The sequence below is a fragment of the Marmota flaviventris genome, chromosome 7 (assembly GCF_047511675.1).
Source record: "Marmota flaviventris isolate mMarFla1 chromosome 7, mMarFla1.hap1, whole genome shotgun sequence".
In the NCBI taxonomy this organism is placed as follows: Eukaryota; Metazoa; Chordata; class Mammalia; order Rodentia; family Sciuridae; genus Marmota; species Marmota flaviventris.
In genome coordinates this window covers 106,547,595-106,570,733 of record NC_092504.1, presented here as the reverse complement: position 1 = coordinate 106,570,733, position 23,139 = coordinate 106,547,595, and the positions used below count along the sequence as shown (strand labels likewise).

The following is a 23,139-nucleotide window of genomic DNA, read 5'->3' as shown; positions in this document are numbered from 1 at the left end:
TACATGGGCTAAGCCCAAGATAAGCAGCTTGTAACAGAACTGGACAACATTTGACCACATAGACCAAAGTTAGAAAATATCTGTGTTGTCTCTCAAGAACTTGCAAGGACACACTGGAGAGTTTCTGAATAGTGGTGAACTTTCTTATCCACTCTTGTCAGTTCCTTGTTCATCAACAGCTAGGCAAGACGTGGACCATGAGGAGCCTGTTCTCTGATCAGGCCTGCTAACATGATCCCTATGTCCTCTTATAGGAGTTCAGATTGCTTTTGCCTCATCTCCTGACAAACTAAACTCCTGAGGGCTGTCTGAGGACATGCTCCCCTGCCCACCTGCACTGTAATTGCTAGGGTTGAGCCTCTCAGGGTGAAGCATGTGAGAAAATCTCAAGCTAAGCATAATTTAATTTATGCCAATTTTGTGTTGACTTTTCCACTCAAGAATTCTGTGTGATTTGTTTTTGTTTTAATAAGCATCGAACATTCCCCCGCTGTACATCTGACACTCTTTGTTATGCTTATACTCCAGAGAACCCAAACACAGTAAGTAAAAGTGAAAGGAAAGAATGGGGGGTGGGGAAGCCCTCTTAAAAAATTATTTTGGATTAGATGTACCTTCCTCAATTATTGGTTCTAAACATGATTTAGGAGTTCTGGATAATGGTTGTTCATCTCTTCACACCATATATTATCATACCACCTTGTATTAAATCATTTTTAAAAAATATTTATTCATTTTTGTAGCTGTACACAGTAACTTTTATTTATTTTTTTGTGGTGCTGAGGATCGAACCCAGGGCCTTGCACATGCAAGGTGAGCGCTCTACTGCTGAGCCATAACCCCAGCCCCAAATTGTTTTGTTTTATATACATTTTATATAACATACACTTTTTTCCTGTGTTCCTTCATACAATGACTTTGCATGATATTCTCCAGTTATCAGAGTTTAGTAATTATAGAATTTAAAAAAAAGTATGTTAGTTACAATGGTGGTACTATATATCTAGTGACAATTAGTGTTATAATACAAGAGACTATAAATATACATGAGTATATAAATACACAAGACTATAAATACACAGGCTATAAATAAACAGGAATGCAAAAATACTCTTAGGCATTCTGTGTACTGTTTTCCTCTTTCTATCCTTTATTTTCATGATTGAACTGTTTAGGAAGGGGCAGGATTTTATCTTCTGGGCTCCTATACCAATGGACAGTATCTCTATTATGACCCTTCTCCTATTACTGTGTTGAGCAGTTTACATATCCAAAAGTCTCTGGAGGGTAAGAGCTGTGGGTCTTCCATTACTAACACCTGCAAATGCTGCGTTGTTTGGTGAAGATGCATAATGTATGTCTAATGAATAGAAACTAGTTCTTCTGATGTCACTTTGTTTGAATCTATTTGTGTTCCAGAGTTCAGATTCAAATTGCATTTGACCTAGTATAGAAAATTCCCCTAAATATATGTGGAACTGGTTATTATACTTGGGAAATTTCTCAGGAGGAAATAGGATCTGTTTCTGATTTTTAAAAATTGAAAATTTACCTTCCAAGTCATCTGTGTCAGTGCTTATTTCATTAGTATTTCTAATATTTTTCCTGAAAGGGAAAATTTTGTTTGTAACTTTCTTTCCTTCTTTAAAAATTGCTTTTAAATTAAAATTTCTCCCCTTAGCTATATAAAGGTTCAGGTGACAAATAAAACTTGTATCTATTTAAGATGCATGATGGGATGTTTTGATATAAATATGAATTTTGAAGTGCTTTATCACATTAGAGTCTCTTCATCTCTTCACCTTCAGTTGACGTCTTTTTTTTTTCATATTACACCTCCTTTTAAAATAAACAAAAATACCCTTCTCAAAATGAAATGATTGGAGGTTTTCAAGATGGCGGAATAGAGGTTACTTTCCTGGCTGCTTCACAGGGTAAAGAAAGCAGACAGGCAGCTTCTCAGCAAAGTGGGTCAACAACAACAACAACAACAACAAAGCGGGGGGGGGAGGGTTTACTGGAATTTAAAACTTTTTTTTTTTTGGCATATGACACAATAGCTTTATTTAATTTATTTATTTTTATGTGCTGCTGAGGCTCAAACCCAGTGTCTCACATGTGCCAGGCAAGCATTCTATCATGAGTTACAACCCCAGCCCCACTTTACTGGAATTTAAAACTTCATATTCAAAGCAGATTGGGGACACAGGAGGTTGGATATAATAAAACAAGGAAGAAATCCTGCGTGGCATAGCCACTGCCACAGCCGGGCTAAAAGTACCAGCCAGAGTGGTCCCTCTGAGAGCATAGTGGAGGGATAAGGGAATTAAAGGAACCCAAATTTTTGGGAAGCTCAAGGCATGTCTGGGTGTGAAACATTTAGAGACCAAGGACATTGCCTGGCAAACCTGAAAGATGTGTTCCACAATATCTAAGAAGCCAGCATCTCTCCAGGCAGTGTGTGGGGTTCAAAAGAAGGAACCATTTTGTAGCTGCTGAGTGGGGGCTAGCAGCTGAGGGGGTTGATTCTTGGCAAATCTGAGTTTGGCCTGAAATACAGGCCCAGTAAACACACAATGTAAGAAATAGACTGTGCTGAAGTGACCAGGAGAAAATCAAATGTGAAGAGTGGTTTACACAGGGGACAACTGGTTGCAGAAGCCCACCCAGCTCTTTCCTCTCCAATCTGACTCTTTCCTCTCCAATCTGACTCGTTGCAGGACTGGCTGGGAGAGATTTACCTGGCTGGGAACTAGGAAGCGTGGGGTTGGGAGAGATTTTTTGGAGACTAAACTCAAGACCAGGAAATGTGGGGTCCAAAGGTGAAATAGGGGTCTAAGAATTGGGTCCCCCACCAAATGAATGGAACCCAGGGTAGATCCCTAGGGGACAATCTTCCAGCATGGACCAGTAAGTATTTGGCACTGGAGGTGAGCTGATTTTAAAATCTCCAGACTAATTGGCATCAGCAAAGAGCTTGGAGCCCATCTAAACTCAAACCCTGCCTCCAGGAATTCCACCTATGGGGTTACCTCTCTCACTCCAGGAATCCAGAGGGTGGAGCATCGCACTACAGATGACCCCACCTAAAACTATTGAGAAGAGAAGCTGAGAATCTTTTGAATCCAACAGAAAGAATTCTGTAACTTTTCATCAAGGTCTTTTTTTTAAAAAAAAAAAAATCATTTTCTCTGTTTAATTGTGACCTTAATGGTACATGGACATTTACACATATTCATATTTGTTTCTTTTCCCTCATTTCTAGCATTTTTGAAAAGGGTTATTTTTCATGGGTTAGTTTTTTTGTGAACTAGGATGTATGATTAGTATATTTTAGTTTTACTTTGTATTCTTTTATTTTTATTTTAAATTTTAAAATTTTTAAAATATATATGTATTTTTAAATATATATTTTCTCCTCTTTCCCTTGATCTCTCTTTTCTTCTGCTAACAGCCAATCTCTATTGTTCACTCTTCCTTTAATTTTTTACTTCTTCTCTCATAATCATCCATCCTATATCACTTCTGTTCTTTCCCTGTCCACCATTTGAAATTATAAACCCTTTGTAAACTTGCTGTTTTTATTGTAGGCAATAGCTAATCATATTATTTCTTTTTATTGTGATAATTAACATTATAGATGTCATAGTAGGAACTACTTGATTTAATGCTGTAAATTGATTGCATTGGTTGTTGTTATTATTTGTCTCCCCCTATGCAGTGAAGTAATGGAAACCTTCAGGGACACTGTAAGTCCACAGGGTAGAAACTCTACTGCCTCAGATCCATACTGTTAGATGGGTAGACACACAAACAATATGAAAAAGCAAGGAAACAGGGGCTGGAGTGTGGTTCAGTGGTAGAGCAATTGCATATGTGAGACACTGGGTTTGTTTCTCAGCACAGCATATAAATAAATAAAGAAACAATAAAGGTCCATCAACAAATAAAAAGAAGTTAAAAATAAAGTAAAAAAAAATCAAGGGAACAAATTGTCCAAAACAAACCAAGATACCCCAATAACAGGATCCATTGACACCATAGTGGAAGAAATGTCAGAGAAGGAGTTTAGAACGTACATAGTTAAACTGATACTCGCAATAAAGGATGATGTAAGAGAGCAAATACAGGTGGCTAAAGATCACTTCAATAAAGAAGCAGAGATTCAGAAAAAACAGACAAACAGAAATCCTTGAAATTAAGGAAACAATAAAGTACATTAAAAATTCAATAGAAAGCATCACCAAAAGACTAATTAGACTACTCGGAAGACAGAACTTCAGGCAATGAAGACAAAATACACAATCTTGAAAATAGAGTTAACCACGGAAAGAAGATGTTAAGAAATCATAAACAGAACTTCCAAGAACTATGGGATAACATGAAAAGACCAAATTTAAGATTTATTGGGATAGATGAAGGTACAGAGATGCAAACCAAAGGAAAGCACAAATTTTCAATGAAATGTTAGAAAATTTCCCAAACCTAAAGAATGAAATGGAAAATTAAATCCAAGAGGCTTACAGGATCCCAAGTGCACAAAATCACAACAAACCCACACCAAGGCACATTATAAGGAAGATGGCTAATATACAGAATCAGGAGAGAATTTTAAAGGCTTCAAGAGAAAAATATCAGATTATTTTATAGGGGGAAAACAATTCAGATCTCAGCTGATTTCTCAACCCAGACTCTCAAAGCTAGGAGATCTTGGAATAACATATACCAAGCTCTGAAAGAAAATGGATGACAACCAAGAATCCTATATCCAGCAAAATTAAGCTTCAGATTTGAAGTTGAAATGAAAACCTTCCATGATAAACAAAAGTTAAAAGAATTTGTAACTAGAAAGCCTGCCCTACAGAACAGTCTTAACAAAATATTTCATGAAGAGGAAATGAAAAAAAAAAGTGAAAGTCACCTAATTCAAATTAAAAATTGGAAATAAACTCAATAACTGGGAATACAAATCATATCTCAATAATAACCTTGAACATTAATGGTCTAAACTCACGAATCAAAAGAAACAGACTGGAAGACTGGATTAAAAAACAAGACCCAACAATATTCTGTCTCCAAGAGACTCACCTCATAGGCAAAGACATCCACAGACTGAAAGTGAAAGGATGGGATAAAACATACCCCTCACATGAATCACATAAACAAGCAGGGGTTTCTATCCTCATATCAGATAAAGTGGACTTTAAGCCAAAGTTAATCATAAGGGACAAAGAAAGCCATTTCATATGGCTTAAGGGAATTATACATCAATAAGACATAACAATCATAAATATGTATTCCCTAAACAATGGAGCATCTACGTACATCAAACAAACCCTTCTCAATTTCAAGAATCAAACGGACCACAACACAGTAATACTGGGTAACTTAAACATGTGTTTGTCACCACTGGATAGATCTTCCAAACAAAAACCAAATAAAGAAGCTATAGAAGGAAAAAATACAATTGATAATTTAGACTTAACAGACATATGTAGAATATTTCATCCCTTAATGGCTAACTACAATTTCTTCTCAGTAGCACACGATCCTTCTCTAATATAGACCATGTTATGCAAGCTATCACATATGTTGGCATGCAATTGTAATATTACTTTCATATATTTTTAGCAATTTGTAGGGTTATTTTGATAGCTTGCTTTCCATTGATACTAATTTTTTTGTTCTTGCTTTTTTCTTGATTAGACTTTTTAAATCAAATTATATCTGTATTATTTCTTCTCTGTTTCATATATTTCTGCTACTCTTATTTTTTCCTTCTACTCTTATTTTTTCCTTCCTACTATATAATTTGAAAACAGTTTTATTGTTATTCTGCCTTCTTTCTGGTACAAGTACTTCAAGTTATATGTTCATCTGAGTACAATTTCATTCCAGAGATTCTGATATTGTAAGCTTTTACTATCACTTAGTTCAAAACACTTTTTATTTGCTTTTATTATTCTTTCTTCCTTGACCTCTGAGATATTTATAAGTGTGCCATTTAATTTTTAAATAGGTGATATGTGGGGGTGTGGTTCTATATATCTTAAGATTATTTATTTCTAATGTAATAAATCATGCAGGAAACAGTTCTGCATAATTTCAAATAAAAAAATAATGTAAATATTTTTATATTGATTGTATTGGTCACATACATGTCAAAACTGATCAAACTGTAAATATGTACATTTTATTATACTTCAATTTTACCTTAATAAAGCTATGGAAAAAAATAAAATGATTGTATCACTTATAAATTCCTAATTGTATTAATGTCTTGGTCTATGCATGGGGTCAAGTTACTAGGATTTGTATCTTTTAGAGCATTTCATCTTCAAGAGAAAACGGAAGTTATATCAGGCCTCAGTTCTTTCATACAAAAGGCTGGTGATATAATTAAAAATTTATACCTTCCAATACTTTTATTAATTATTTTAAAATATGCTCATGGCTTGTTCATTTATTTTATGAGTTGCATTTATAAAGTTCATAAATATTTAACTTAATAATTAATTATTAAAACACTAGTGAGGGAGAAAGCAATCTCATTTGCTATAATCTCATTTGCTATAAGAGCCAATCAGTAACTATTAGTGAATTTGTGCAACAGCACTTCAGATTGAATGTAAAACAATGGCTTCGGACAACACAGATCTTTTTGTTTTTCCCCTTAAGTAAAGGCAAATTATTTTATATAGTTTCATTGAGCATTTCTTATTTTTTTGCATTCTTAGCATAAAATAAATTGTTAACGTGAATGTGAGATTTGCATAGAGTATGAATGAATATTTTGATACTTTAATCTGTTTTTTTCCTTTCTGCTCTATGTGCAGTATTTAGAAGAAATATGTTTGAATGAAAAATAAATCGGTTATTTTTTAGAAGTAACTGGTATTACAAACTGCTCCAGGTTTTGTCTGACTGAAACCTAAGGTGTCCCTCAGGCCTGCAGTTCTCATCTGAACTTGAGGGTCCTCTTCCCGATTGTCTGGTTGTTATAGAACTTATTTCCTTGCAGTTGTATAACGGGGTTCCTGTTTTCTTTCTAGCCATCAGCTGGGGGCTGTTCCTAGGTCCTAGAAAGTCTCTGCGATTCCTGTAGTGTGATCTTGGCAGGGAAATGACATGGGTTCTTGCTTTCTTACAGAACAATTAGAAACTGGAAGCTGTCTCTCTTGTGACTTTTTCTTCTGAGACCAGTCAAAGAAAACTCTTTTAAAAAGCTCATGTGATTATGTAAGGCCCAGATAATCTTCCTGTATTACAGCAAACTGACTTGGGACCTACTTTATACTTAGCAGTGATTGAATAAATTGAAGAACTTATGCACATCAGTTGCTGGGAATCTTAGGAGATTTCCTGGAAATCTGAAGACTGCAGCAGGCCCCGATAAAGCACAATGACCTTCTCTCCACAACCTGTGAAGAGTGTGAATGAAGTTCTTGCTGACCTCTAAAACCATAGTAATTTGCAGTTCCTAGTCTAGCAGGAGCTGCAAATGCAGATGGATTCATTGGTTAAGTATGCCGTGTTCAGTTATGGCAAAGATAACCTTAGTGACAGCATCTATTTAAGTTTTAGAGACCCACTGCTTGATTTAGCCACAAGTCATTTGAAATTGCTATTGTACTCTCAACTTAGAGCCAAAATGCCCCAGTATCACACAGTAATCATGTGGGTTCTATCCTTACCAACTGTTATGGTTTTAATATATAGTTTTTTTTTCTTCTTCTTCTTGTGGTGCTGGGGATCGAACCCAGGGCCTTGTTCATGGGAGGCAAGCACTTTGCCAACTGAGCTATATCCTCAGTCCCCACCTATATATTTTTTTTTTCTGCCCAAAGTTCCATTGCAATTGAAGGGTTGGTGTGAAGGGTAGTGCTGTAGGGAGATGGTGGAAATCCTGGGAAGTGGGGCCTACTTGGAGGTCTGTAGGTGAAAGGGGGTGTGAGGTAGCTCTCATGTGACCCCTTTGGTAATTCTCATGACAGGATTGTTACAAAATGGCAAAGCCTGGTCCTGCTCATTCTCTTTCCCTCTCTGTTCTAGTTTGAGATGTAATCACCTGCTTGTTCCTGCATGTGTTTCCACAACTGCTGTCCACCATGCTGTGATGCACCTGAGCACTGGCAAATGCCAGCGCCTTGCCCTTGAACCTCCAAAATGTGAAGGAAAAAAAGTTCTTCTTCATAAGTATCCTGTGTTAGGTGTGCCATTATACTAATGTAAAGCTGACAAACACAATAGCCCTCTATGGAAAAAGGTAGCGATTTTGACTCTTTTTTCTCCTAGAAGACCTGTTTCTGCCAAATAATTTGGTTGAAGACCCGGGAGGTAGAGAAAACAAGAAGGTATGGAAAGTTAATATTTTCCTGATTGGTGTACTCTCTGAATGTGTCAGGTATTTCCATCTAACTTGCTCTCCTAGGATTTCCATGGATTCTTCAGAAAAAACCCTCTTCCTATAGCCTCTTACCGGAACTCAGGCATTACCGATTTGCAGATCTCCAATTTATACAGCTGTAATCACTAGTAGCCTGGCTCTTGCATGTTCCCATTTCCAATTTGCCAATCTCCTAATAAAGGTGAAATGTTGTAAGGAAGGCCCAATATGACTATAGTTGGGCTTCTGGCTGAGACTTCCAGTGGGCTATGTTTTTAGTATATGCTGAGGTCACAAACACCCTGATTCAGCATAAGTACTCAAGGTCATAAGTATCTGCTTGTGAGCATGCGCTCCCTTACGTAACTTGTTGGCACTGTTGCTTTTTTGACTTGCATAAAAAAAGGCTTATGGAAAGACTTGTGAGGCCGGGGACTGCTGCTGCCTGGAATACAGCTGGTCTACTCTTCCAGATGGACCTCACATCTTCTTTCCCCTGCAGGGATCCCAGATCTGTTTCCCAGGGTCTGACCCTCAGCCCAACATGTGCTCTCGCTTAACTCTTAAACATAGCCTTCTAGTTCAACTCCTATGAATCTGAAAGCTCTTTTCCAGTAACATTAAACTGCAGGAACTAGAGATTTGTTAGTGTATTTTCATACCTTTATGTTGCTTGCTTATCCAGTTTGACATTAACTAATCTCTATTGTATTGCTCATCATTTTAAACTGATTTGTAGGTGTTCTTCCTATTTTCTAGATTCCAATATTTTGTCAGTTATAGTTTCTACTTTCTTAATTTGCATATAGGCTCTTCTCTTATATCTAAGTTCTAAATTTTAATATAGTTAAATTTACATTTTATTTCCCCTTTTCCTTCATTATTTGAATTGATAATATTTTTTGTTGGTATTTGAGTTTATATTTAAAAATAGTATTTGATGTGACAAAAATTAATCAAAATCTTTTCCTAATTCTTACAGCTCTGACAACTATAAATACTTGGATGTATTTTCTTCATGCTTTAAATATAAAAGGAAATACTTCTAAAGTCAAATTGGATGTATCTCATAGTTGGTTTAAAACTATTCCTAGTATTTATCAAGATTTATGAAAAATTCATTAGATAGAAGAAAATGGCAAAATTCCATGCTTTTGACAATATATTGATAAAATTTAAACAAAGAAGAAAGCAAAAATCAAAGGATAGGGGAAGGAAGTGACACCTTTTTGCCTATATAATTTAATTCCTTCAATTTTGCAAAGTCAGTATTATTACCATCAATTTGCAGATGAATGCACTGAGTCTCAAAAAGACTGAATGATTCAGCCAATTAATTCAGTTGCATTGACTCAAAGCTGAGATTTGAACCCAGGGTTTTTTGATATCAAGCCTGAGTATGGACTGCTGTATCTCATCTAATTTGTATGTCTCAAGTATCTGGCACTTAAAAAATGGACTGAAAACCAGTGCACATTTATTCCCAGTATCATCCAAGGTTGAGACTTATGTGTAAATTCCCAGCAGAATTCTTGACACATAGCTTTAATTTTTTTGTTTCATGTGGTTCTAAATGAACATAAATAATATGCAAATACTTTCTAGCACTTTATGAAGTCTTATCTTGATTTTAAATGCCTATAATATTGTTCGCCATGACATTCTGCTTTTTAATTTTTTTAAATTTTTTTAAAAATGGCAGGCCAAGGTTTTTGTGGAGTTTAATTGAAAGGTGTTAAGTGTGACTAAATAAAGGTGTAGGAAAACATCATTTTGGTGATGCCAGTACTCCCACCAGAAATCTCTGCAAGCACTTTAGCTTCCATCCTGACAATCTGAATTTCAACTATGTTCATCCTTCATGATATATTTTGAAAATTGGCTGCAGAATATTATTAATACAGTTATTGGGTTCTAAACATTTTAGAACTCTATAAATTTGCTCACTGATAATTTAGAATGGTGTTGAGAAAAATTAAATAGTGTTGGCACTCACGAGTTCATTAAAGATATGTATGGTCTGAATGTTTTCGATCACCCCAAATTCATGTTGAAATTCTAACTCAGGTAATTAGGCTATGGGAACAGATCCCAGGAATGGCATTAAAGCCCTTACAAGAGAAACCTGAAATAGATCCTTCCCTTTCCACCACGTGAAGATACAGTAAGGCAACACCATCTGTGAATTGGAAAGTAGATCCTCACCAGACACCAAATCTGCTTTGATCTGTTGGACTTCCAAGCTTCCATGAGAAGTAAATTTATGTTGTTTATAAACCAACTAGTTTATGTTTGTTTTAGCAGCCCACATGGAAGAAGACAGTGTGGTAGACTGAAAGTGATCCTACAAGATTTACAAACAGCAGAACACACTTCATAAGAAATTAGGTATTTTTGAGTTCACAATCAGTCCAGTGAAACCAGATCATGCTAAAAAGGCTGGTTTTCTATGTTCTACTCAACACTGAAGATGTGGCTGAGTGGGAATAGTTGGCTAGAAATGGCACCTAATGAGACCACCAACTGCTGTTACAATGAGAACAGCTACAGGCATAAGATAGTTTCTCAGCTGCCCTGGGGACTATTGCCTAATTAGCTTCTCCATGAATGGCATTTATATCTTTGGAACTGCATGAGGTTTAATTTTGCCAAGAATGAATGTCTAAGTATGCAAGAATTAGATAATGGCAGTCTTGGGATGTTATTTAAGATAGAAATAGTATGAATTTATACATACACATCAGTTGGAGGGAGTGTATGATTCTTGTAGGTTTAAAATCTGTGGAAAATAAATCATTTTTTGAGATCTTGTATCTCTCCTCAGTTTTCATAGATCTTGTATCTCTCCTCTATAATTCTTTGATGAATTGATGATAGATGCAAGGAGACAAAAAGGGATCAAATTATGGCATTAGTTTTATTAATAGTCAAGCCAACGTGGAGGATATGGCTGGAGTTTTTAGAATCTATGAATCTAGAAGGCAAGATTCCACTTACTTGCTCTGGGATAGCCAGAAAGGCTGGAACTGCACAGAAGATAGCTCAATGGCTCAGGGTAAGAGGTAGCTGAGCCTGGACATGAGGCATTCCAAGTGCCCATACCCCATCTACTTGTATGTCCACCAATACTAACCTCTCATCACTTTCACCAAACAAGAACAACAGAACACACACACACACACACACACATACACACACACACACACACACAGCTTTGCCATCAAATACAGGAAAAACTGCTGCTTCTGGTGACCATTGTTTATTCTAAGGAATTATATTTTAATTAAAGGTAAAGAGTTCCTGTATCGTAAATACTTTTAGTTCCCCTGCAGATTAATAGCAGAAATGTGTTCCATGGAAAATCAACTGACTGTAAATATACAGGGCTAAAAGGACAATTTCAACAACAGCAGTAACAATATCAACAAAAGCCAATGAATTTTATTCTATATAATATTTATTATGGAAAGTGGAATGCAAAAAAATCATATTCTAATTTTTTTGAGGGTGAAACTAAGTCATAAGTTGAATTTTAGTATTTTAACATCCATTCAAAATCCAATTTGAAATGAAGGTGGGAGTACATTTAATCCAAAATCTTTATTTTTTTCCTGTATAAATCATAACATTCTTTTTTTTTTCTAGGAAATTAAATTTTATTGGTCAATATCTGGGGTATGGGAACTTGCTTAAATAAACCATTTTATCAACTGTGTACATAGACATTATGACAAGATATAGCTTTAGATTCTAATATTTGGTACATTTATACATAGACTTTCTATTTTGAATATTTTTATTTCTTTAGTGATTGAATGTTAATGTTTTGGTCTTTCTCAGCTGAGTATTTACATACAAATGATTCTCATATTAACAGTTATAATTTTGGGAGGTGTCATTTAAATTAATACATTTTCCAAAATTACATAAATTTTTCTTTTACTCAACAACAAATATTGACAAACATCAAGATTTTAGGTATGTTGCTCCTATAAACAAGTACATTTGTATTAGTTAAAAAACATTGCCAGCTATAGCTGTACATGTAGTGTTTATACTTGGTTAAGCTTTTCTTTTTATCTAGGTTAAAAAGATGGCGCATGATTCTCTAAAACATGAATATGTATTTAAATGTTATTCTTAACTCTTACTGAGAGGTGGTTATATTTGTACTTTTCCAAATGAAATTCTTTATCAAGGGGGTGATTGTGGTGTTTCCATTCATGTCTTCAGTAACCAGTTTTGTGTTGAGGAATCAGGGTCAAATGCTATTAGGCTTTAGGAACCAAATCAGACCTTTTGGATCCCTAACAGACCATTTTGTTAAGAAATGAGAGAAATTTGAACAATATAAATTCACAAATTAGAATTGTGATAAGTTGAAAAAATCTTGTCCAGTGTTAACACTTGCCCACTAATGGGACATGAGGCATTCTAAGTGTCCCATACCCCATCTACTTGTATGTCCACCAATACTAGCCTCTCATCACTTTCATCAAACACGGAATCTCTGATTATCAACAAAAGTAATTTAGTTTTTGAGTCCTTCTTAAGGAACTCCCAATTACTCATAGTTTATTATTCTACTGACACCACAGAAGTCTTTGACTTCTCTTTGGTGTTGGTAAAATTTATTTAGCTGATTCCAAGAGAATAATGCCTGAAACTGTCTTCCATTTTGAGTGATTATACATGCTTTTGAAATCTAGGGATATAACTTTGAAAAAATGTAGGGCTTTTATTAGCCTGCGCAAATAAACATATTGATATATGTCCAGATGGAGTCTCCCAAACACAAGCGGTTTTGCCTCGTGTTTGTCAGCTCTGGATATAAAATGAGATGTTCAAAGACAGCATTAATATTTGGAAGCTGCTCAGGTACCAGGTTCAGTAAGGTGCCAACTTGATTTTTATAACCCAGAGGGCTGACCCTTCCTAAACATGAAATCTGCTACCAGAGAGAAACACCACTTAAAGGGCAGCATTGGGGTCAATATTAATTATTGTAAAAAAGAAAAGGAGTGTTGTAGCTTTCAATTAGTTGTTTTGTGATTTATTCAAATATACCAGTTTGAGTATAATGCATTTGTGTGTGCATATATAAATGTGGATAAACTATTTACAGTTATGCCATGTATATATTTTTATGTGTAGAAAGTGATAATACCTATTGATTAGCCCTTTTGAGGCTTTTGAACAACTGTTTATTCTTCCTGCTTTCCTGCAACTGCTCTGAGGGTTTAGATAATTCATACAAGGTATGTACACAATCACACCCATAGTATGTACATCCTAGTCACACACTTAGCACAGAGAGGATGTGTGAGGAATGTAAATCTTCCCAGTGGTCAAAGAACTGACCTTACCTGTGACAAACAGCATGGGTAATTAGCTCTGGCACATTTAGTAACATGCCAGTGTACTGATTACTGTATTCAGCCTTTGTGATAATTATGTTATCTACTCTCAGAGATGAAAAAGAAGCAAAACAAAATAGCCCTTTCTGACCTTGGAAAATGAAAGGACGAATTCCATTACTGAACAGGGACGCATGCTTGTGTGGCCTTTATTCACTTTCATAGATATGCCTACCTGACAACAAGAGTCAGCCTTTAAATGGGATATGGCATGTTATTTATTTTTTTTCTACACATAAAAATAGCAAGCCAATCACTTACAGATTGTATACACTTATGGAATGCACTGACATACCGCAGCAGCAACGCCATTATGCACAATATATTGTTCACACATTAGTACAGCAGAGATAAATACATTTAGAAATTTAGTAATTGCTAAGAGATATTTTTCTTGAGTTGTCAGGTCATACTGACCTCTCTCAACCTCGATAAAAAGGTATCTCTAGATGCCCTTAAAGTAAGAAATAGTCTCTCCTCTCTTCCTGGGATTGAGGAGTAAGATCATAATACTGCAATCTCCAGATTTACCAGCATCATTTTAAGACATAATAGAAAACAATTTGCTCATAAGATGTGGTTGAAAATAAATGCTAAGGAATCTAAACTAAAATCATTAAGGATACTTATTAATATGGGTAAACCCCTTCTACTCATTTTCTATAGTTTGCTCTACACATAGCCTTTACTGTTATTAAAAGCAGTGATTGGAATCTGAAAGAATTTAACTGCTAAAAAGTTTTTTTTTCCTAAAGAAGAGACAATTTAATTTTTAAAGTAACAAAGAGCAATATTAGCAATAATGTCAAAAAGTAAGCTATAATTTTCTCCCCAGAAATAAATTGATGACATCTCCACATATAAAAAATCAAGAAAGAAGTTAGTATTTTTATCCCATTTAATTTTCCCTAACATACTTAAATCAGTAGGGTATCTCTTATAATTATCACCTTATTGGTTGATTACCAGTATCTTTTTCCAAAGTGTAAAATATGTGATTTTAATTCTTGTTTTTTTTTTTTTTTGCAGCCAATTAATCTTTTGAACTTCAACCCAGAAAGACACTTGAAGAATTGGTATTTAGAGATAACCATCTGGAGCATCATTTTCTGTAAGGCATTATTTGTGGCCCCTTTGGATACAGGTATTCATGTTTTAGTGACTTTACATCTGGGAACCCATTTTTCATAGCTAAGATGGGCGATCCTCTGGGCAGAGTTGACAAAATTGCTTTTGAACGTGCTAGGGTCCAGGAAGAGGAATTACCATAAGTTTATCCCCTTCACTTGACAGAAGTTTCTGGATGGCGTTGTCTTGAGTTTTAAGACAGCAAACCTTTTAGTGGCTCCTCTTCTTTCTTGGCTAGCATGAAAGCAGACATATTGCCTGTGTCTCTACTCATGCTCACTAGTGCTGCACCTCTTTATGGAATTCCTAAACAAGTTTACTCAACAAGAAAGCAGAAATTATGCCTTCATTTCTTTTATCCTCTGGGTTATAGTCAAGTCTTTGTAGAGCAAACCATAGTTATATAACAGTGTGCCTGTAACAGATGCACTTGCTGGTATAACTGCCTCTTTTTGGCACATTATTGCTTGGCTTTAATTTCATATTCAACAGTCTTTATTCTCATGATTAGTATCTGAGATATCTGTTTAAAAAAACTGTAAATAACATTTTGTTGCACCATTCTGGCCCCCAGAGTCATTTCACCAAATCCCATGGTTATTTGAATGTCTTTTATATTATCATCACCTTAATTTTCCCAGTAGCCCAAAGGTAATGTTTCAGGACTCTTTGTTGTTTCAATCAACACATATATACAGGTGTATTGGATTTACTTTGAGAGAGGTTATTTGGTTGTGGCAAGTGAGTAGTTTAGCTGGTGAGTATTCACAGTTAAAAGTAGCTGTGATGACCTCTGGCAGATGTCACTGATTACTTGTGAGACAGAATTTTTCCAACTCAGTTCATCCTTATTTATATCCTTGGTCATTGCTTATTCGATTTCTGTAGCCAAGGAGAAAACTTTTTTTTTCCTCCAAGATCAGGATAAAGTTCATGGAAATTTGTTTCAGTATTTATAAGACTAGTTTTTCCCTTTTGCAAAAGTGTTCAAAATTGTGTTGTTATTCTTAAGCCCATGTGTCTGCACAGATGACATTTGTAATTACTCAGCCAGTTGAAGAATTTCATTAAGGAGGATACAGTTACAGGATGGACAGGAGATTCAGTAAATTGCCTGTTATTTGCCAGGTGGCAGCAGCTAACCTACATTTGGAGAGAATCAACCCAAAGGGCTACATATGACATTGAGAAACACTGCTCGCAGAAAACAAAATGCTCAGATGAATGTGAAAAGCAAAAGTTGGAGTGTATGTGGAGACTTCTGATTCACTGGGTAGACAAAACAAGGGCTGGACAAGGTGATCTGCTCACTCATCTCAGATGCTGTTGAGCTCACTGCTTTATCACAGAAGGAAACTCACAAGCTTCGTTTTTCAAACACCACTCAGGACAAAGGAGGTGAGAGTACACAGCCTCATCTCCATGGCAGCATTGTGGAGAATTAGTCAATCAGGCAGGTACGAGGTCTACACAAGTCTACAGGTGCCCAATTTTCAATAAACACACACACACAAGCACACACACATATATGCAAATCTATCCTAATATATTATTTTTCTTTATACTGGTTCTGAAAAAGTTAACAAGGAATATGGTGAATTCCGTGGTACCAGAGGTGGACAATTTCTTTAATACTTGCACAATATGTAGGAGGAAAAAAAGACAATAATTCCTCACATTTTGGCAACAAAACAGTAATAGAGTGAATATAGCAAAGGCCAGACAAGTTACATTAACAGCACATTGTATATATCCTCTGTAAACAAATTTTAAAGTCACATTGTATTCTATTCTTGGTGTTATATATATATACAACCATTCCCAGCATGGCAGAAATTCCCTAAAATGAAAGAAACAATATTAGTATAACCTAGGAATAGTAAAATCTCAATACTTTGGGATACAACCAAATGACATTTTCCTATTTTGCTTTTTCCTTTAAGGTTGCAAGCTCCTATGAAAGATTTGGTTTCAAAATCTAACCTGTAAGGTTTATGTTACATATATGTACTCAGTCCAATTTATTTTAATTTCTATGTTTAACTTATAACATGGAGAATATTGGTACCCCGAATAATGAGTATCAGATGATTCTCAAGACTAAAAGATTATCAAAGGTCAAATTATATTCAATATAGTGGAATTTATAAGGTAGAAAACATACTAATCCATTTTACCAACACTTCATTTTGGACACAAACAAAAAGGTTTCTGGTTAACCTCTACTTAAAAATATTCAACTTATGCCACTAATTCAAAACAGAAAGGTTAATCAGGATTTTAGTGTATATAAAGTAGCTAGTCTGTGGCATCAAAAGCCAGTAATTCAAAAAGACATGATTAGAAAGGCATTCAAGATAAACATGTGGCAGTGAAGCAATGCTATTTTTCTTATGATCATAAACCTAGAAAAATTAATACTTAAATAAAAATTCTAGTGTTCATTTGGTAAGTGGTATAACATCTTCACACTTTAAATGTTGAATGACTCCCATTTTTACCCCATATACGAATTGCAGAATCATATTGGTTACACATTCATTTTTACATAATGGCATATTAGTGACTGTTGTAAAATGGGAGTTCATAACCCAATTGAGTCAAATGTATGAAAGATGATATATCATGAGCTTTGTAATGTTTTGAACAACCAATAAAAAAAAAAATAAATGTTGAATGACCTGCCAGACACTAAGTTCTAACTCACTTCTTTTATTACTGGCTTAGGGAGTATTTTATATTTCTTAATTGAATAAAATATTTCCTCTCTAAAGATCTAAAAGTAGAGTGTATTAAAATGGACAAATCACATTAAAAGAAATTAAGGACAAACAAAAACAACTTTTAACTCAGTGGGTATCATGCAGGTAAAGCAAGAAATGATTGAGCAAGTTTAAAGTCCACCAGGATTATATTATATTGCAACTTCCTTTGTTGAATGAATCCAAGACATCCCAAATGGCATACTAAATACCTAATTCTGTGTCACAGACTGATGTAAGGAAGAATCTCAAACATGGTTTTATTTTGAGAGTAGCTTAGGGTAGGTACTAAAATGTAAAAACACTATCTTAAACAGCCTCCCATCTCATATATCTATTTGATGACACATTCCTGTTACTGTTTCTAAAAGCTGCTAGTTCTAGAAAATTTGATAAGAACAAAACAAACAAGGTTTTGTACTATCTTATGACCATTTCTAGAGTGTTGAGAAATCAAGAATTTAGTTCTAGCACCAAAGAAAACCAAACTTAGTACATCAAATATTTTTGCTTAAAAGTTTTAGTTTGAGAGGCACAACTACAATACCAAATTGAGTGGTTCTGATTAACAATGTGTGACAAATGCCAACGTTTTTCTCTTAGATCTCTGCTTCATCTCACTATTTATAAATCGTGTGGTTACTCTAATATTATGAAAGTAAATATTATTGCCAGATGTTGAATTTGTCTTCTCTCCTATGTTAATACAGGAGCAGCCTGTTCTAGCCACTTCACAGCAGAGGATTACCTGGGGCCCACCTATCTGGAGTAGGTGCTGTTGACAGCTGCTCCTGTGTGCACAGGGTGTACTCTGTGTATACACAGCATGTGTGACATCATGTGATAGAAATGGCCAGTGAGAAAGAGGAGACAGAATAGTTGTGGCCAAGTTATCTGAGACAAATAGGTGCTTAAGTCCAGAAGAGAGAATTTTAGACTTAATCTCTAATCATTAAATGTAATTTGTTTGGTAATTTGATGATAATTTCTACTTTAGATAGTGTTCTTAAAAGAGGCCAATTAGTAAGAAACTAAAAAATTTGCCTTGTTAAAAAATTCATTATAAGTTCCAAGCATAACAACTGTAATTACCATTCTCAGGCTCCAAGAAGGCTGTCACTGTGGTCTTCTTATGCAGGCTGCATATACAGCTAGATTGCTTTGAAAGAAATCAAAGCTTTTTAGTAATTTAGTTAGTTCCCAGTGTAGGTTGCACACAGGGTAGAGTTTAGGTATGATTTTTCCCCCCTCATGTTCAGAACCTGCAAAGTAGAATTAAATTGAAATAAGCTAAAACAGACAATGGGAATTGACTGTACCAATGGTATTTGAAACTTTGAAGAAAATTGCATGGTCAGATTTTTTTTTTTTTTTTTTGGCTCATCTGGGAAATGAGTTTAGAGAAGGCAACCAGTACCACTCCAACATCTAGCAGTCAAATTTTCTAAGGGCAAGATGGAGGCCCTATGATGAATCCAGGAAGGGAAGGGTTCCTAGGGCCTTGACTAATGCATTCTTCTTTCCATTAGTCAAAGAAAGCAGCTGCTGGTGGCCCCTGGCCAGTGTCTTGGAGGATGCCCCTATGTTTCAGGGATACCCTCCTCTTCTAGAGAGGAGTGAGTGCTGAGCTCAGATAGATGCCAGTGTTCTCAAGGAATATCCTACTCCAAACTCAAACCATGCTTACATTGACCTCTTTTTTTGTTGGCTTTGAAGGTTGAGATATGATGGTATTTCTCTTAAAATCAAAAGTATAAAAAAATACCTATTTTTTTTTTTTTTTTACTCCAGATTATAGACCTAAACAGGTGATATTTGTCTACATGTAAGAGAACTTCTGTTCCCTTTGGTGTTGACCACATTTGCTGTTAGAAACTACTGAACCAAATCAAAAGAAAGCCAAAAATTTTATGCTGTTTACATGAATACAGATGAAACATGTAGTTTTTGTTACTTAAAGGCTCTTCCTTTTATCAACACAGATAAAACAGATTTTGGTAATCTGCTATTTATAATTCCTTACCAGAACCTTATAATTCAGTAGAATATCACTGGAGAACTTCTGTATCACATAAAATTTACTTTTATCTCTCATGTGATGACTCTTCTCAAGAATCCAGTCCCATATGCCTCCTTTAGGGTAAGAAAATATGAATACAATTTGGTTAGCCTCACAGAGATGCACCTTGCCTTCTGTGCAGGAACATGTGTATATGTAAGTCCATGTTGGATGTAGTTGGACAGTATTCATATCTAAAGCCTTAGCTAATTCTCCTCACATAACTTATATTTTCTAAAAGCTATACAAGGTGTATGAAAAGGGCTATCTGCAGATGTTTTCAAATACTAATTCATATTTGGTATTTTACATATGTAAAAATTTGTCTCAAATTTTTACTTTATGGTTCTTATTACCTACTTAGATTTTGTGTGGTAACAGCATTCTAATTTCAATAGGACTAGAAATCATAACGTTTTTGCTAATAGTGTTTTTGCTATTTTTAATATAAAGTAGGGATTTTAATGCAAATACCATCAAGTGATACACATTGAGGCAGTAATACAAAATGTCACATGTATAATGGTATTGTTATTTCTATAAGCAATGTCATAGTTAAAAAACACAAACAGTGAATACGATTTCCACTTAATTAGGGTTGCAAATCTGCAGTGAAGCTTGCTTTTCTTGTTCTTTCTTTCACATTGAAATGGCATCTTTATTTATGAACCCTCAAGGGATCCCACGATTTTTAACAGCAATTTCATATAGTTAATACTTGCTTTTTCTTCTTGGTCTCTCAGAAAACAACTTACGCTTTGACACAGGCAGACACATATGATACCATATGTGCATACGCGGACCCCCCCCCCCCCCGCCAATACGTGTCCCCTTTCAATCTAACACAGAAGAAGGGGCAGGGCGAACACAGCAGTTGGGGCGACGGAAGTTCTGCAGCATGGACTGGAATACGCTGTGCTGCCTCCCTTTAAGCTTCTTATTGGAGGAAGTGTCTGAGGAAATGGATCTGCGGGTCTGGTCGCTTTGCGTTTTGATTAATTTCTCATGTTCCCGAATTTGTCTTTGTAAGTGGTTCTGGATGGCGATCCCCAGGGACTCCGGGTCCAGGGAAGCCCCGTACACTTCCCAGGTCATGCCCTGCTCGTCCCACACGACGTCCTTGACCCGCTTGGACTGCTTCAGCTGGAGTTTGGCATCTGTGCTTAGCTGCTTTTTCTTCTCTCCTGGTGTGAGCCCCACCTGAGCAGCAGCTGCTGTCACATTTAACTCCTTGAGGAACTCGCTGACCCGGCTGGCCCGGCGAGGGCTGGCTTTGACCGAGCGAGAAGGGGTCCTCTTGCCAGAACCTGGGCTGGAGTCACCCATGGCGTCAGGGGGTAGGCTCAGGCTGGTGGCTGTCTTGGTCTGTCTGTTTTCCTCTAAGATGCCCTCCTGGTTCTTTCTGTTTGGGGAGGGTATGGGATTAGCTGATCCTGAGCCTCCATTTTCTTGAGCTTTGGGATTGAGCAGTAGGGTTTTGGCATCTAGAGTATCAGTGCCCGTAGGCTCCTTTTCTTTTACTATCTGAGGAGACTTGTACTTTGTCTCCTTTGGACCGCCTTTACTCGTGGTGTCCAAACTCCTGGACTGGTCCTCTTTGCTCTCAGGGCTGCAGGAGTCAGATAGTTTGTAGTCTGGTTCAGTCTTGTGATCAGATGTCTTGGCTTCAGATGTCCCCAGTTCCTGATTTATTCCAGACTGACTACCTGCACTGCTAGAAATCTGGTCAATGGGGCTAGCTTTCAGGGAGCTAGAATTAGCATCTGAAAGCTGTCTAGAGGTTGACTCTTCCCTCAATGGAGTCTCTCCTGCTGGTCTCCCATCTTCTTTACAAGTATCTTGGGCCTGACTGCAGGCCCTGCTGATGGGTGAGGTCTTCAGGATCTCCTCTGGTAGGCTTACTCCTTTAAGTTCCCCTTGGAAAGCTGTAGAGACAGGTGCAGCTGTCTGGATGTGCACCTGAGCCATAATGCCACAGCCCTGCCCTGCCTCCTGGGAGGACTGTATGCTGTTAGAGAGCTCCAACACGTGGCTGCCACTGCCACTTCCCTGGCAAATGACACGCAGCTGCTCTTGATGTTCCAAGCACTCAAGAGCAGGGGTTTCCTTTAAGAAAGCGGTGAGGATGCTGGGGCTAGTGGAGACTGATCTGCTTTCAACGCTGGCCACCGCCTGCACCTCAGCATCTTGACAAACCTTGCTGGGGGCCTCCTTGATCTCACTTTCAGCTTGGTTGGTCATTGTACTGGCTTCTTTGAACCTCGACACCTGTTGTGTTGGCTGCAGTGCCTTCTCTGGATCTAGTGTACATGATGAAACTTCTGTAGTGAGATGGGATAGCTGAGGTGTCCCAGATGTTTTACCTTGGGTGTCTGAGGCAGTGGCAGATAGTTGTTTGTTCTCTGAACATCCATCTTCTCTTGCTGGAGGCTCACAGGACCTCCTTGTGGAGTGACAGATGGCTTGCTGCCTGTCCCCTTCAGGCCCACCTGCAGGAGGGGAAGAATGACTGAATACCTCGGCCGCTGTGCTCTGTACCATTCCCTGAATTGTTGCTTGAGAAGGAAAATCACAAGATGCCTGATCTTTGCTGCTGCCACAGGTGCCCCCTGCAGGACAATTTGACTTCTCGGTTTGGGCTCCATTCAAGGTTCTCTGCGATTTCACCAAAGAATCTTCAGGTTCTGATGAGGCGCTGGCATTGGGCCGATCACCTGGGATGGCCTGGTGGGTGTGCTGATTGGCTGGCATTGTAAATGGTCTGTGTACAAGATCCTTTGCTGCCGTAGGGCTCGGGACTGATGCTGTGGGCTCTCTGCTTTCCAGCAGTTGGGGATCTCCAGGAGAATTGTGTGTGGGAGATGCTTTCTCCACCTCATTGAAGACACCAGGAGAAGACATGTCTGGCTGGGTGGTCTCATGCTCACAAGCCTGCATCACGGCCTCAGCAGCAGTGCTGGGGCTGAGGCTTGGTTCTGCAGGGGCACCTGCCAGGCCATTGGCATTCTTTCCTGGTTGAGCTGGTCGGCACTGAGATAAGGAAGCCTGCAGCTCTCCTTGAGCCTCCTCTTTTAAAGAAGCTGCAATCAGGGAAGTTTTAGTGGATCTCAGAGGGTCAGGTACAGTACCCATGGAATTTCTTTCCAAAAACACGCCAGAGCTCTCCCTTGAGTGGTGTTCTTGCTGGAAGCAGTGGGAGTTCAGAGTGAAGACACAGTCAGAGATGATTCCTCCGAAGAATCAGCCTGGGGATCAAGGAAACAGTACTGTTAATACAGCACATCATTTAAGTACTAAAAGTGTACACAATTGCCATTTTTATAAGATCACATAAGCACATTGGCCTTTTCTTCTTATATCTGTTGCTGTAAAAATAGACCTTGGAAA

General features: G+C 37.1%; 1 protein-coding gene across 2 annotated transcripts in view; it reads right to left on the bottom strand.

Annotated features, from left to right (window-relative positions):
* Window positions 1-13,936: 13,936 nt before the first annotated feature.
* Window positions 13,937-23,139, bottom strand: part of Gprin3 (GPRIN family member 3) — a 64,444-nt gene continuing 55,241 nt past the window's right edge. Inside the window, exons 2-3 of one of the 2 annotated variants that reach the window (XR_011708013.1) lie at window positions 19,717-22,997; window positions 13,937-18,955 (exon numbers count right to left, since the gene is read on the bottom strand). Coding sequence is in view for 1 of the 2 variants with exons in the window: in XM_027926667.2 (XP_027782468.2) it covers window positions 20,587-22,884 (2,298 nt within the window). In the remaining variant the exon portion in view is untranslated. Of the gene's footprint in view, window positions 22,998-23,139 lie in introns of both variants that reach the window. The other variant, XM_027926667.2, reaches the window with a different exon arrangement.